The 12,634-nt window shown below is 47.1% G+C and overlaps 3 protein-coding genes across 3 annotated transcripts in view; 1 reads left to right on the forward strand and 2 right to left on the reverse strand.

Moving 5' to 3' along the window:
* Positions 1–7,879: 7,879 nt before the first annotated feature.
* PHALS_06057 (uncharacterized protein) lies at positions 7,880–8,121 on the reverse strand (the record flags this gene model as incomplete). The annotated part of the gene is made up of 2 exons (XM_024723405.1): positions 7,880–7,900; positions 7,972–8,121. 2 exons carry the CDS (start codon positions 8,119–8,121, stop codon positions 7,880–7,882), a joined length of 171 nt encoding a protein of 56 aa, XP_024574384.1.
* Positions 8,122–10,000: 1,879 nt separating this feature from the next.
* PHALS_06058 (uncharacterized protein) lies at positions 10,001–10,779 on the reverse strand (the record flags this gene model as incomplete). Its single annotated transcript, XM_024723406.1, has 6 exons — positions 10,001–10,096; positions 10,158–10,221; positions 10,280–10,345; positions 10,395–10,498; positions 10,563–10,721; positions 10,774–10,779. The coding sequence occupies 6 exons, from the start codon at positions 10,777–10,779 to the stop codon at positions 10,001–10,003; spliced, it is 495 nt and encodes a 164-aa protein (XP_024574385.1).
* A 1,324-nt stretch (positions 10,780–12,103) lies between these two features.
* PHALS_06059 (uncharacterized protein) overlaps positions 12,104–12,634 on the forward strand; it is a gene marked incomplete at both ends in the record, with an annotated part of 554 nt that continues 23 nt past the window's right edge. Inside the window, 3 exons of the mRNA XM_024723407.1 lie at positions 12,104–12,234; positions 12,291–12,372; positions 12,430–12,634. The exon at positions 12,430–12,634 is cut by the window's right edge and continues 23 nt beyond it. Of these exons, the coding sequence (XP_024574386.1) occupies positions 12,104–12,234; positions 12,291–12,372; positions 12,430–12,634 (418 nt within the window). The remainder of the gene's footprint in view (positions 12,235–12,290; positions 12,373–12,429) is intronic.

Here is a 12,634-nt window from a genome sequence, read left to right on the forward strand (position 1 = left end):
GATTCAGTCATCACTACGGTTACATTTTGACTCACTTATAATCGATCCTGCGGCATAATCGCTCATAACATTGCAAGGTGCGGACAGACCAGAAACGCGGGTACACTCGAGCGTAGTGACTGATGTGTACGTAAACATTTCACTTTCGTATGGATCAAAGGTATCAAAGTATTGGCACGCATGGTGACGATGGAACTCCGTAAAATGGTTCATGGGACGTGGTTTGCAAGCCCCACGTCATGCAGCACATTTACTTTTACTATCGAGCATAGTGATCAATATTGGCTTGAGAAGGCTAACTTTTCAATATGTCAAGATATATAAGCTAAATAGCTGAGAGGCTCTTGGTTCCACTTCTAAGTGGAGCGTACAAGCGTTAAGTAACGCGCACTATTCGAGTCAAATCCTTCTCTATGTGAGGTGTAACGGGGTTACAAATACTCTGGTAACAGGAAAAGTTGTCACAACAGATGGGCATGGTGTGACCACACCCAAACAATAATTCGGTATGGGGATGAATAGCCAGAAGTTATACATGTATTTAGATTTTACTAACATATTTAGGAGAATCTATGCATTTAAAATTAGGTGGCTTTGCCGCCGATAATAATAAATAAAGTCAGTTTTGAATTTAAACCGAAGAGTAAATCTGCCTTGGGTTAAGGCTATAATTACTCCTGGAGTAATCAGATTGTGATCCGCTAAACTCGTACTTGTTCTGAGTATAGAACGAAAGGTCGGTGATTTCACGTACGCTTTCTCTAGCCGCAAAGTTACGGCATCCAGGCTGCACTTCGTAGCACTTGTAGTCAATCTACACCTAAGTCGTTTAGACTGATCCTTCGTGAGAATGGAAAATTTTCCTCTTTGCCCTAGGGCATGCAGGACAAGCTTAAATAGCGGATGCTGTCCTCGCTGGGCCCTGAGGGCGTGCAACACCTTGCTGCGCAAGGCTTCGAGGTAATTGGTGCGCGTCTAGAGGCGTTTTCAAATTGCGAAAACGCGCTGCTAGAGCACCTGCAGCAGAAGATGTCTGCTTTATTTGCGTCTATGACGCCACCGCCAGTAACGGATGACTCTCTCCGCCCTAAGCCGCTCATGGTGAGTGTTAAGGTCTTTGAGGGGAAGCATATAGAGAATCTCCTGCTCTGGGTGAGAGAGGTCGAGATGGCCATCTCATCCGCCGTGCTCCAGACCGCGCAACAGCGCGTGGCGCTAGCCACCTGGAAGCTCGGTGGTCGAACGCGAGAATGGGCATTGATGTGCGGCACTTCGGTCGAAGCTGCGTTTCTCGCCTAGGCGGAGCTGAAATTGCAGCTCTCACGAATGTTCTCGCCCCTAATCAGGCATATCGCGTTTCCTTGCCGCCCGACAAAGCAACATGTATTGGTGGACTTTGTCCAAGAGATGCGCACTCTCATTGCCGTGATGGCAGCAGATCCCCTTCTTGAGGCGGTCACGGAAACCGTCTTTATGGAAGGCCTCAGCACCGGTAAGGCCAGAATGGAAGTCCTCCGTATGCATCCGTCTTCATTTGAATCAACGGTAAATGTGGCATTAAATGCCGAATTCAAATTCAAGTCGGCACGACTTGGTTGGAATGCACACCCGCAGAGCTCGTCGAGCGGGCCTGAGCCAATGGATATAAGGTATGCTGAGAAAGAGGAGCAAGAGCTCCGAGCTGCCGAGCAGCGTGTAAACACCCGGCCTGTGGAGACACCCATCACCTTTGGATAAGTTGTCCCATGCACAAGGCGCGTCAGGGTTCAACGAAACCGACGTTTCGCTTTCCACCAGTCTAGTTTTTCAAGGGGAAACAACAGAACCCAGTAGGCACGGGGCACCCTACTGGGGAAGAACTGAGTTCTGTTGAATCTCAAAGAGGTAAAGAGTAGTAGGTCCAGCCTCGATGAGCTCCGTGCTCCTAAACGCAGAACGTGTTAACCAGCCGGACATGCTGGTCGTGGAAGCGACCGTGAAGGGCTTTGTGAAGCCATGAAAGATTCTTAACGAATCCCGGGCGTAGGATAATTATGCTGGACGCTCTACGATAGAAGGATGGCAGCTATATGCTAAGGCGCTGAAAGCCCGGTTGAGTGACACCGTCACTGTTCGCTTAGCGACGGGGACTTGTGTCACGATGCCGAGGGTCTCTGTGGCCCTTGGTGACATGTTTCTTGACTTCGACAGCGTGTGAATCCTACTTGGGCTTATACTTATATTCAAGTTTTGACGTATGGCGTGGTTGGAATACCATGAGGCATGGATTGATTGGAGGTCGAACTGCTCGCACGTCTACTGGTGGAGCTTTGGAGAGTCATGAATCCACCACTGCTAGAAAGCAGAAGCGCTATTGGCGCGAGCACTGAACTGGGACGGCTAACGGGCTGGACGTCAGATTATCCAAGTTGTCGAACAACAAAGGTGTATTTGCAAGAGCCCCAAGCATGGCTCGCGGGCAGAACGTGTAGTGGCACGTAATTCAGTGAGCACTGTACGTTTTGAAGCAGTTGCTGCATGCTAAGAGTGGCATGGCCGGACGAGGTCCGAGACATCTAAGGCAATGAAGGTCCTCCTGATGCGCGTAGAGTAGCACGTTACCCACTGGACGAAGACTGCGGAAATAGTAGCTCTTCATCGGATGTTAATATTTACACCAAGTTTCCGATGGAACAGGGAGTGGGGACACTGGAAGACGATGCGTGCGTGTTCCCACTGGTCTCAAAAATACGTAAAATTTCTATAGTAAAGAGACGGCGATCCCGTATGTTATCTGCGAGACGCATGGCGTCGACCCTGACTCAGGGTGTGTCAGTGTACAGGTATACACCTTTGTCAACGGTATGACGGGGAAGGAAGGCGGCGACGCCAACCTCGGGGCATTCCCACGGTGGATGCTCTTTTTGAGCTGGACGAGATGTCCTTCGAAGTGTTTGGCAATGCCCTGAAGTCAGGCGATTTAGCTGAGGTGGTCATTGCACGACCGAACGAGGATACCAACTCGTTGTCGCTCTATGATGAAGCTGTTCTCGAGGACATTAAGAGGTACTGAACACACGAAGTGGATCTTCGATCTTGCAGAATCCCTCAGATCCGTACTATCCTTTGGTGAAGGAGTTTGAAGATGTCGACTCCAAAGACCCACCGTCGGACCTACTTCCGGACCGAGGTGTGCGTCATGGGATCGACCTGGTTAAACACGCCAATAGTCCTGCCGAAGGAGCAGTGTGACGTCATTGACGCCTTCTTTCGTGTGAAGCACGATGCAGAAATGGTGCGTGAGAGTAAGTCCCCCATTCGAAACCCGCGTTTTGTGTCGGAAAGCAGAACGGCAAGGGCGTATACAATAAGCTCAATGCTGCCACTCTTTCGGCATAGACGCTGTCTCCTGACAAGGATGTTCTCCAGAACAACAATGGGTGGATTTATAAAGTACAGTACACTTGACGTGGTCGTTGGGCATTAATAGTTGCTCATGAAAGCGAGTGATATTCCGCGATTATTCCGAGCGACATGCTCTGGGGTGGCTGGTGATGTGTCAAATGCACCAGCAACATTTAATATTCTTTTGACGCAGTTGTTCGGGCCCCACCGGGCATATGCGCAGACATACTTCGACGACATCTTCGTCCACAGTCGTCCGGGGAACGGTAGAGCTGATGTGGAGAGCATCATCGTCCATTCGAGAGCGGTACTCAGGTGCATCATCGGCGCAGAAGAGATTCCATTTCTAGGGTGCTTCATTGAGATGTGTGACCTTCGAGGGGGTTCTGCTGAGGTTAAGGCCATTGTGGACTGGCCGGCTTCAAAGAACCAAAAGGACTTGCGCAAGTGGCTTGGTCTTGCCAACTACTTGCACGAGTATAGCGCAAATTATGCGGAAATAGCACGACCAATGTCAAATCTTCTTAAGAAGGATACAGAATGGTCTTGGGACACTGAGCATCGGGAGGCTAAAGAAAGATTTCTTCATGCAGCAATACCGGCGTTGCTAGAACCCAATCGTCATCTTACTGTCGTCTGTGACGCTTCGGACTTTGCCATCGGCTGTTCACTGCTGCAAGCAGACGCCGAGAAGTGAGATCAGGCGATCGCGTTCGCGTTCGCGTTCAAATCTTGTCAGCTTAAGGCTGCGATAAAAAAATACCCAGTCCACGACAAGGAATTACTTGCGATGAAGTATGCACTTGTCAAGTTCAGGGGACAGCTGCTGGGTCCAATGATCGACACAGATCATGCGTCACTTTGCACCGCGACTTAGCGCCTCATCTTTCTCAGAAGATGGCCAGGTGGCTCTCTTTTCTTTGCAGAAAATTACTTCGAGGTGAAGTATAAATCAGGAAAGCAAAATGCTTTGGCTGATGCGTTGTCACGCAGACGGGATTATGAGCTTGCTCATGTCACGACGGTGACGTCGTCACTGACGGATTTAATCTGCGGCGCATACGCGGGTGATGAGATGTGCGTAGCTCTGCTACGGGCTCTCGGAAGCAAGTAGTATGTAAACTCGGACAAGAAGTTGTCGTCGCGATTGCGCGCACGGCTAATATCGATTTGCGGTATATAGCACCGATTTGACGGATACGCCAAGAATTGAGGTTTCTAACGATGTGGATTTGAAATTCTGTATCCTTTATAAGGCCCACGACACTCCACGCAGTGGTCAGCTCGGTCGTGAGGAGACGTAAAGCTCTGTCAGTTGCCACTACTGGTGGCACAAGCTGTACAAATTAACGAGCACATATGTGCGCACGTGTGAGTCATGCCAAAGAGTGAAGCCCTCTTCAAATGCGCCGGCGCCGCTGGCTAGATTTCTGGTAGCCTCTAGGTGTTGGCTGTCCCTGAGTATGGACTTTGTGTTTGACCTGCCGAAGGAGTTGGCAGGCAACACGGGTGTAGTGGTCTTTGTGTACCGTTTGAGCAAGATGGCTAATCTTGAAGCGGTACCGGACACCATCGACGGCGTCCGTACAGCTATGCTTTTTGTCGATCATGCTTTCGACAACATGGACACCCGGAGTCACTTGTCTCTGACAGAGACCCAGGCTTCGCTGGAAAGTTTTGGTCGACAATCTTCAAGGTGCTGGACTCCGAATTGAATACGTCAACAGCGGACCATCTGCAGACCGATGGTCAAAGTGAGCGCGTGAATCGCGTCGCTGAAGACGTTCTTCGCAGCGTCTGCGCTAATTCGCTGAGGCGCTGGATCGCCATGCTGCCACCTGTGGAGTTTGCGCTATACAATGCAGTGCATGCGTCTACCGAATACACGCCGTTCTACGTGAACGGGCTCGTTCTTCCTCGCGTCCGTTGACGCCGCCATATCATGGCTCAGGGCTTGATGGTGGAGGAACAGCCGAACGGCTAGCTGATGGCAGCCCCCTCACTGTGCGTAAAAAGTCGATGACTTCCTGTCTACCAGACTGAGTGTGCAGCAGGGCTGCCGTAGCTGATCGCAAAGCGCTACTTTGAAATACTAAAGCGTTACCAAGGCAAACAAACATTTCCGCTCAAAAGCAAAACTGTATTTAATTGTTTTAGTTGCGCCAGAGCCGCCAATATGTAAAACCCTTGATCTTCCTAATTAATATAACAAAACATACTTAATATAGCAAGACCTAATTAATATGCATTACTACTGGCAATCCTGCCACGTGGGGCTTCTTATGACGGTGTAGCCACACCACTGTGTTATTACACTACCTGTGTAATCTACACCTATGTATGGTCGCACAAAATTGTGCGACCCGCCCTTTCTCACAAGGACACGTGTAACCGCGTTACATTCCCCTGAATAAAAAGGTGAACATCCCCAGTTCACATTTAACGATCGTCTTATACGCGGCTCGCATGTCTGAGACACCGTTACGTCCTCAAGAACATCCTTGAACATTCTCCGCTCAATAAGCACTATGTCTGCGACACGCAAAACCCTTCAGCCTAGCTGGTAGCGAGGGCGCCCGCGGGCAAAGCCCTTCTACTTCTGCACAAGGTGCAACTCGGGACGGTATGTCCACGGCCTCACGGGAACCACATCCCAAGCCCTCGGCAACTGAGCGCAACACAACGCACCCGCCCCGGGAGACGAAATTCCTCGTCGAGGAGTTGAAGGAAGAGACTACGATTCGGACACTCCTTTCTCAGCATGGCATGACGAGGAAGATGAAGTACGCCTTCGGTGCGACGTCAGCACAGCTCAAATCCTGCGGACACCATATCCGTTCCCCGACCTCACGGCTTACGGGGACAGCGGTTTTATAACCAATCGTCTCGACGAGGCGCAGGAGGAGCAATTGGAAGCTGCTAGCAGAGCGGCTCTCTTGCGCTCTAATCAACGTTCGGTCGACCCTCGTGTGAATCCGGCTTCCGCTCGGTAGGTCCCGCTACTGAGGCAAAAGGCGCGATCAATCGATCGTTAGGCGTCTACGTAGCCGGGTCTCCGGCCACTACACAAGCTGAGCTTGATCAGCGGAAATCTCTGTGAGCTCGCGACTGGTACCCCAAGAGATCCCAATGGATCGGTACCGCAATCAACCTTGAGCTCAAAAAGGAGGCACTCCTGTACCCGCAATGCGGACTTTTTTCATGGTGTTCACCCCTGGCGAAACCGCTGCAGATGATGGGGGGCCTTTCAAGCGATGGGTGCAGCGGCACCGGAAACTTTTCTCGCTGTCTACCTTACAGCGAAGCCACAATAAAGAGGACGTGTGCGTCGAGCGTCATCTTAGATTTGAGTCTGCCAAACTCAAGGCGCAACGCCGTATTGTCGCCCTGCGACACACGAAATCATCCATCACACCCCCGCAAGCTATGTCGCTTTTCGCATGGGTGAGTCTACGACCACAGCAGCTCAGGTCATAGCTTGGGCTCAGCTCGTGGCCCTCCGGTTTCCCGGGCTACTGCTGAGAAGCGCGGTGCGCTAGACGATGCGAAGCGTGATGACCTTTCTGATCATAATCGTCTACGACGTCTGAGTAGTCTTGCCGAAGTGACACCTCAAACTCCCACGAGTTTTCGAAGTTTGGATATACCCGCCACTTCATAAGATATCGGGGACGACCCTGTCGACTATGTCGACCCACAAGGCGTTTTACGTGGTAGTGGACGCCACCATTCGCATCGACTAGAGTCGGCGGCGCACGATGACGACTTGATCGATCGCGGTCCGGTAACTCGCAATGATCTTCGAGGGTTGGATGACAAAGTCAGTCGTCATCGGCATTCTGCCGAGCATCTCTCTGAGGTTGTCTACCTCTGTGCGAAAGACCACAAAGCTCCGTCCACGTTTTATTGGACCTTTGAGGTCGTGGCCAAGCGAGGCCTAGGGTATATACAGAACCTTTCGAGAAGGATGCGCACCCATCCAGTATTTTATGTGAAATTGCTTACGCCGTACCGAGATCCGGCGCAAGTGAACGCGGAATCGTTGGCGCTGGGGCGGCCCTCTGAGAAAGAGTGGGTCACACAAGATGGTGTGATCGTAAAAAGGTAAGGATTACACAAGTTGGTGTAATCACAGAATGGTGTGGCTATGCCGTAACAAGAAGCCACTACGACGCGGAAATGCCAGTAGGTATGCATTTTAATTACATTTTACTATTTAATTAGAAAAGCCTAAAGTTTTAGATATAGGCGGCTCTACCGCGAATAACCCAAAAAAATACTGTTTCAATTTTAATTGGAAGAGTATATTCGCCTTTTTAAGGTATGGTTACTTTTTGAGGTAGCGAATTGCCATCCGTTAAACTTGTACCGGTTCTAGTATAGAACGTTACGTCGATGATCTTAGTTTAGCTTCCTTTAAGCAAAGAGCTACGGCAGCTCCGGTGCAGTTAAGGTATATGAATCTTGTTTCTTTCTCCAGCGTCGACGGAGGGTGTTAATCGCCGTCGCCCCCAAACTTTCAATGCGCCGTCACACACTCGAAGGGCAATTTGAGTGCTGAATTGATCGTACTCCTGGGCGACTTACCCGGCGAGCTACAGCTCTGAGCGCGGCTTTGAGTTGTTTCCGCACCAGCCCACCTAGACCTACAAGTGATCTAGAGCCGAGTTTTGTTGACACTACCACGGGTGGTGGTATAGTTTCAAAATTGTTTGTGTTATCGGTTATCGTCGGCATCACGAGTGACCAGCATCGCATTGGTCATTGTTTCACCGTGAATTTGTGTATCACCATTCGTGTCCACGGTCTGTGATCTGTTCGGCACCGACCGGTTTGCAGATTCCGGTATCGATGATCTTAAGGCTTGGCCGATGCTAAGGCTGGGTGTTGGCGATAAATTTATTGTCGAACCCGAGTCTGACGTTGCATAATCCAGCGAGCCAGAGGCGGTCACTGGACAAAGGGCATTATCCCTGTGAGGTGGCTGTAGACCTTGAGTTTGCGTCAAGAGACCTAAATTTATTATCCGATTTTGTTGAGAGTTTTTTTCGGCTGAGGACTACGATCAACGGGGAGGCTGCCAGCCCCCATCGTTGTCGGCGATAGTGCCAAGAGCGCGAAGGTCATGCTAGCACTTACTGGCGCCTACACGGTTGGTAGAGTAAACACCAGCGGATCAGATGTGCAAAAGACGGAGCCTCGCGTGGTAGTCAGTAAATTTTGGAAATGGACACCAAGTTCTGATTGGGTGACATCAAATGTGATTATAGTGGGGGAAACGCAGAATCCATACAGGAACTTACAAGAAAACACATACGCTGAAAAGCTGCTAAGATGTTGCAGGGATAATCAGTAATAGCTTAACAAGATGTGCTGGCCATAAGACTGCACCACATCAACTAATAACGAATCATATTGAAAGACAAAACGATAACGATAGGGCAGCGCAGGACAAGTGATGGACAATTTTGCGATGGTCAGATTACGTAATGGACTGAAATAAAAGGAATGCTAATGCCCGACTCGAAGCCGCAATTAAAAGGAGAAGCATCCAAGACTTATAATGACCAAAGCAGTCAGTCAAATCTATATCTAAAGAGCCATATTCAAAAATTCATCTGGTAAAAAAATTTCAAGTGAGGCTGCATCGTCAATTCAACTGTAAGGAGAAATATATTTGAAAAACCAAAGTCCGAAACCAGAAATCATTCCAAACATCAAGCAAGATTGCGATTTCTCTGGTTGGCGAAACTATCGAAGAGTTCCAGACTCAGTTCGCGCACTCGGTGAAAAGACACGTCGTGTAACGGGGTTTACGTACGTTAGGTTACACAAGACGGTGTAATCACACAATGGTGTGGCTACAACTTAACAAGAAATTAGTACGTGGCTGGGCTGCCAGTAGTTATGCATCTAATTAGCTTTTACTATTTAATCAGGAAAACCTATAGATTTTTAATACAGGCGGCTTTGTCGCAATTAAAACCAAGAAATTCAGAAATCATTTTCAAACGCCATGGTACCAGGGCATCCAGCTAGTCAGGACCAGCAGTGGCAATATATCTTCAAAGTACAAAAATCTGGATTGCAGTCAGTGTCAAATGTTATGCTAATATATCTTTGGTCACAAGCATATTCCATATGATGCATTGTTTTTCTTAAAGCAACAAAGTCTCGTGCGAAACATTTAAGGACGATATTTTGTAACGAAAGTGACTAAATCTTACGAAATTGTTTAAGTTCTGCTTAAAATTGCAGAAACACCACTTTTGGCCCAGCGCAGATCGGTCTGCATTCGAACATTGAATATCAGATGAAAAGCAGTGAAAAGTATTGCACAGTTAAATTTGCTTTGATTCTTTCTTCCATAAGGGGCAAACTGAAAATCTTGGGGTTGTTTAAGCTCCATCATTCACAAATGGTTATGTAAATGTATTGTTTGGTCTCAAATGCTGACGCCTATAATCTTAGCAACCTCTGCAGTGAGCTTCTGTTTATGTGTTGCTGTAGCAGGTAATATCATCTACTTCATCCGTCTAGAATATCTTTAGCGTTTTTCCGCAGATACTATGATATCGCAAAGATTCTGATTTAGTGTATGCGACGATCGGGCTGTCTACGCTGAACGGGTTTTGCCTAGAAATGTCTGGCAATGTCTTCGTCCGACAGTTTGTCGAGTACTTCTCAACAAAGTCTCGAATAGAATTGTAACCTAACAACAGTAAACAATGTCAGGACCCAATAAAGATACTATAATAAAGTAAAAATCATACGAGTGGGGACTGTAAGCTTGCAGTTCCACAAAAGTGAATTATCTTTCGGATAAATGCCATATAGCTGCACAAGAAGGTCAAGTGAGGAGAAATCAACAGCTGCTCATTAGTAAATTTCAAACCAGTTGTTCAAGATGAGTCCACATGCACTCGCATCAGGTATGGAATTCGACAATGATGTTGCAGGGCTAACCAGAATAAAATTAGTCAAAAATAATAAGTCAAGAAACCACATACCATAACGAGCGACTGCAACAACAGAGACTAACGCCAAGGCGGAAGCTCGAGTGAATCATCGCATAAAAAGTCATCGGAACTATAGTTGTTGTGATAATGATAATCTATAAGGGGGAAAGATGTTGTCACGATTATCAAATCGGTTAAACTTCCATTTGATGGACGTACTTGTGTGCGGAAGCTCAGCTTGACAATTGAGAAAACTTGAGCTATAAGAATAAGAAACAATGCGATGTGTGGGAAAAGGAGCATAAAGGTATGTACTCCTCCACCCTTGCTTCGCGTCATCTCAGCAACAAACTCCCATGCACACACAACAACGGCAATCTGGCACAAAGAGTCATAACAGAACACACATATCAAATATGCTTCACCATACCGCCATAGTCCGTAATGATGCGAACAAGAACAGCTTGTTATGTTGAGATCTTGCGCTATATAGATCATCGTTGCTCAAGCGTGACATAACTTTGCTTTTGATGTATGAGAAGAAGTTGGTCTTAAGCAATGGACTTTCTTACAATCTCATATTGTGATTTTCGTCGTGACTGAATATTTTGTCACATGAAATCACGAATGCTATGCAATGCTTCTGTTGGTATAATCAAGTCTAACCCTTAAAAATCGCCTAATGCCGACTAGCTGAATGGAAGAGTATAACTTTATACCATTTGACCGTCGATAAGTTGAAATTAATTGTTATTGATTAGGTGCACAGGATACTAAGGTGGACCAATTTGCAAAAAGTATCGATGTCTTCTTGCATAGTTAGTGAGGTACGAATGCATCTTTCTGATATCAAAGTTCACCATGTCGTTCGCTAGGTATGAGTGCAGATTGTAAATGGGTACGATCAATAACAAGCCGCACTTGTGATCGTAAACATCTGTGATTTCGGACTCACCCTACAAGCAATTTTAATTGGCTTCGAGCGTCACAGCATCATTGACACATGTCAATCCAAAATCAGTAATTTGTAGTTTAAAGTGTTTCTGCGAACCAAATTCTCGTCGAATACGCCACTGGTAGCGTGAGATCGATCACAAAGCTTGCGATGTTATTAAAGACTGCTGCCAAATTGCGAAACTATCACCACGAGACCACAAGCCGAAGCAGTACCCCAGCGGCACATTTGTAGCTGCATATTCTCGGCATTGAATGTTGATGAGTGATATTTGTGTCGAACGGAGATGTAAGCCTAGAAATGCTAGCTTGAGGCTGCATATCCTAGCAAAAATGTATCGATTATTTTTTTTAAGTTCAAAGTGTGAAGGAGACAAAATATAAAATACCTTATAAGATATGATTCTCATATTTCTGCTAAATTGTATAGTTTTTCAAGGCATCTAGCATCGCAGATGATACGTGCCACACCTGACAAGCTCAGCAATGGCGCATCGGCATCGACAATGGGTTGAAGAGATCAATCAACAATTTTGCTGACGATGCAAACATCTTTCGTATAATTCCACTGGACAGTTGAAGAACTTGCAAGGAATTCTCGACAAATCAGTGAGATTTCCAAGCACATTAACTATTCTCTCAACGCAAGCGCTTGTCAAAATGTATCAGTCGTCAATGATGAGAAACACCTTTGCTTGAGCACATTCCAGTTTGCCTACGCTGTTTTGTCATCATCAAAATTTATGAGATGCGCGGGTTTTGATAAAATGATCACTCCTGAATTAATCCCCAAGTTGAAACTTGTCATGTCTGAATTTACGAAGACAAAGGAGACGGTTGGTAAAGTGATATTCGCTTCACAGCAAGGCCTAGTGTATCGCTTTTCAGTGACACCTTCAACAATTTGGCTTGAGCAGCAAATGACAAAGAAGCAGTGGTAAGTTTCTGAGTGGCTGTGTATGATGTATGGGAAGCTGACATGATAATCGTTAGGGAATGCAACGTGTCGTCTGCTAATAATTTTGCACTCAAAGGAGCTGGCATTCCTCATGCCATCGTTATGGATTATCTTGCCGTATGTGAGCTGGTTTACTCATTTTCAGCCACACTCGTACTCACCCTTTTGTTCTAGATAAGTTTAAGCCGAATGGAGGCTAGCCACAGTACTGGCATTGAGATTGATTTAATTCCGCTGAGTGAAGATCGCATGCGCCTTGACTTTGTACTCAATTTTGTCATTGCAGACGTTGTGTGGAAGCCAGAATATCAATTCGTGCTTTCCCCAGTCAAATTGACTGAATCACAGCTTGTCATGGCGATGCTACAAGATGCCAACG

Source organism: Plasmopara halstedii (assembly GCF_900000015.1).
Source record: "Plasmopara halstedii genome assembly, contig: Scaffold_292, whole genome shotgun sequence".
Taxonomy (NCBI): Eukaryota; Oomycota; class Peronosporomycetes; order Peronosporales; family Peronosporaceae; genus Plasmopara; species Plasmopara halstedii.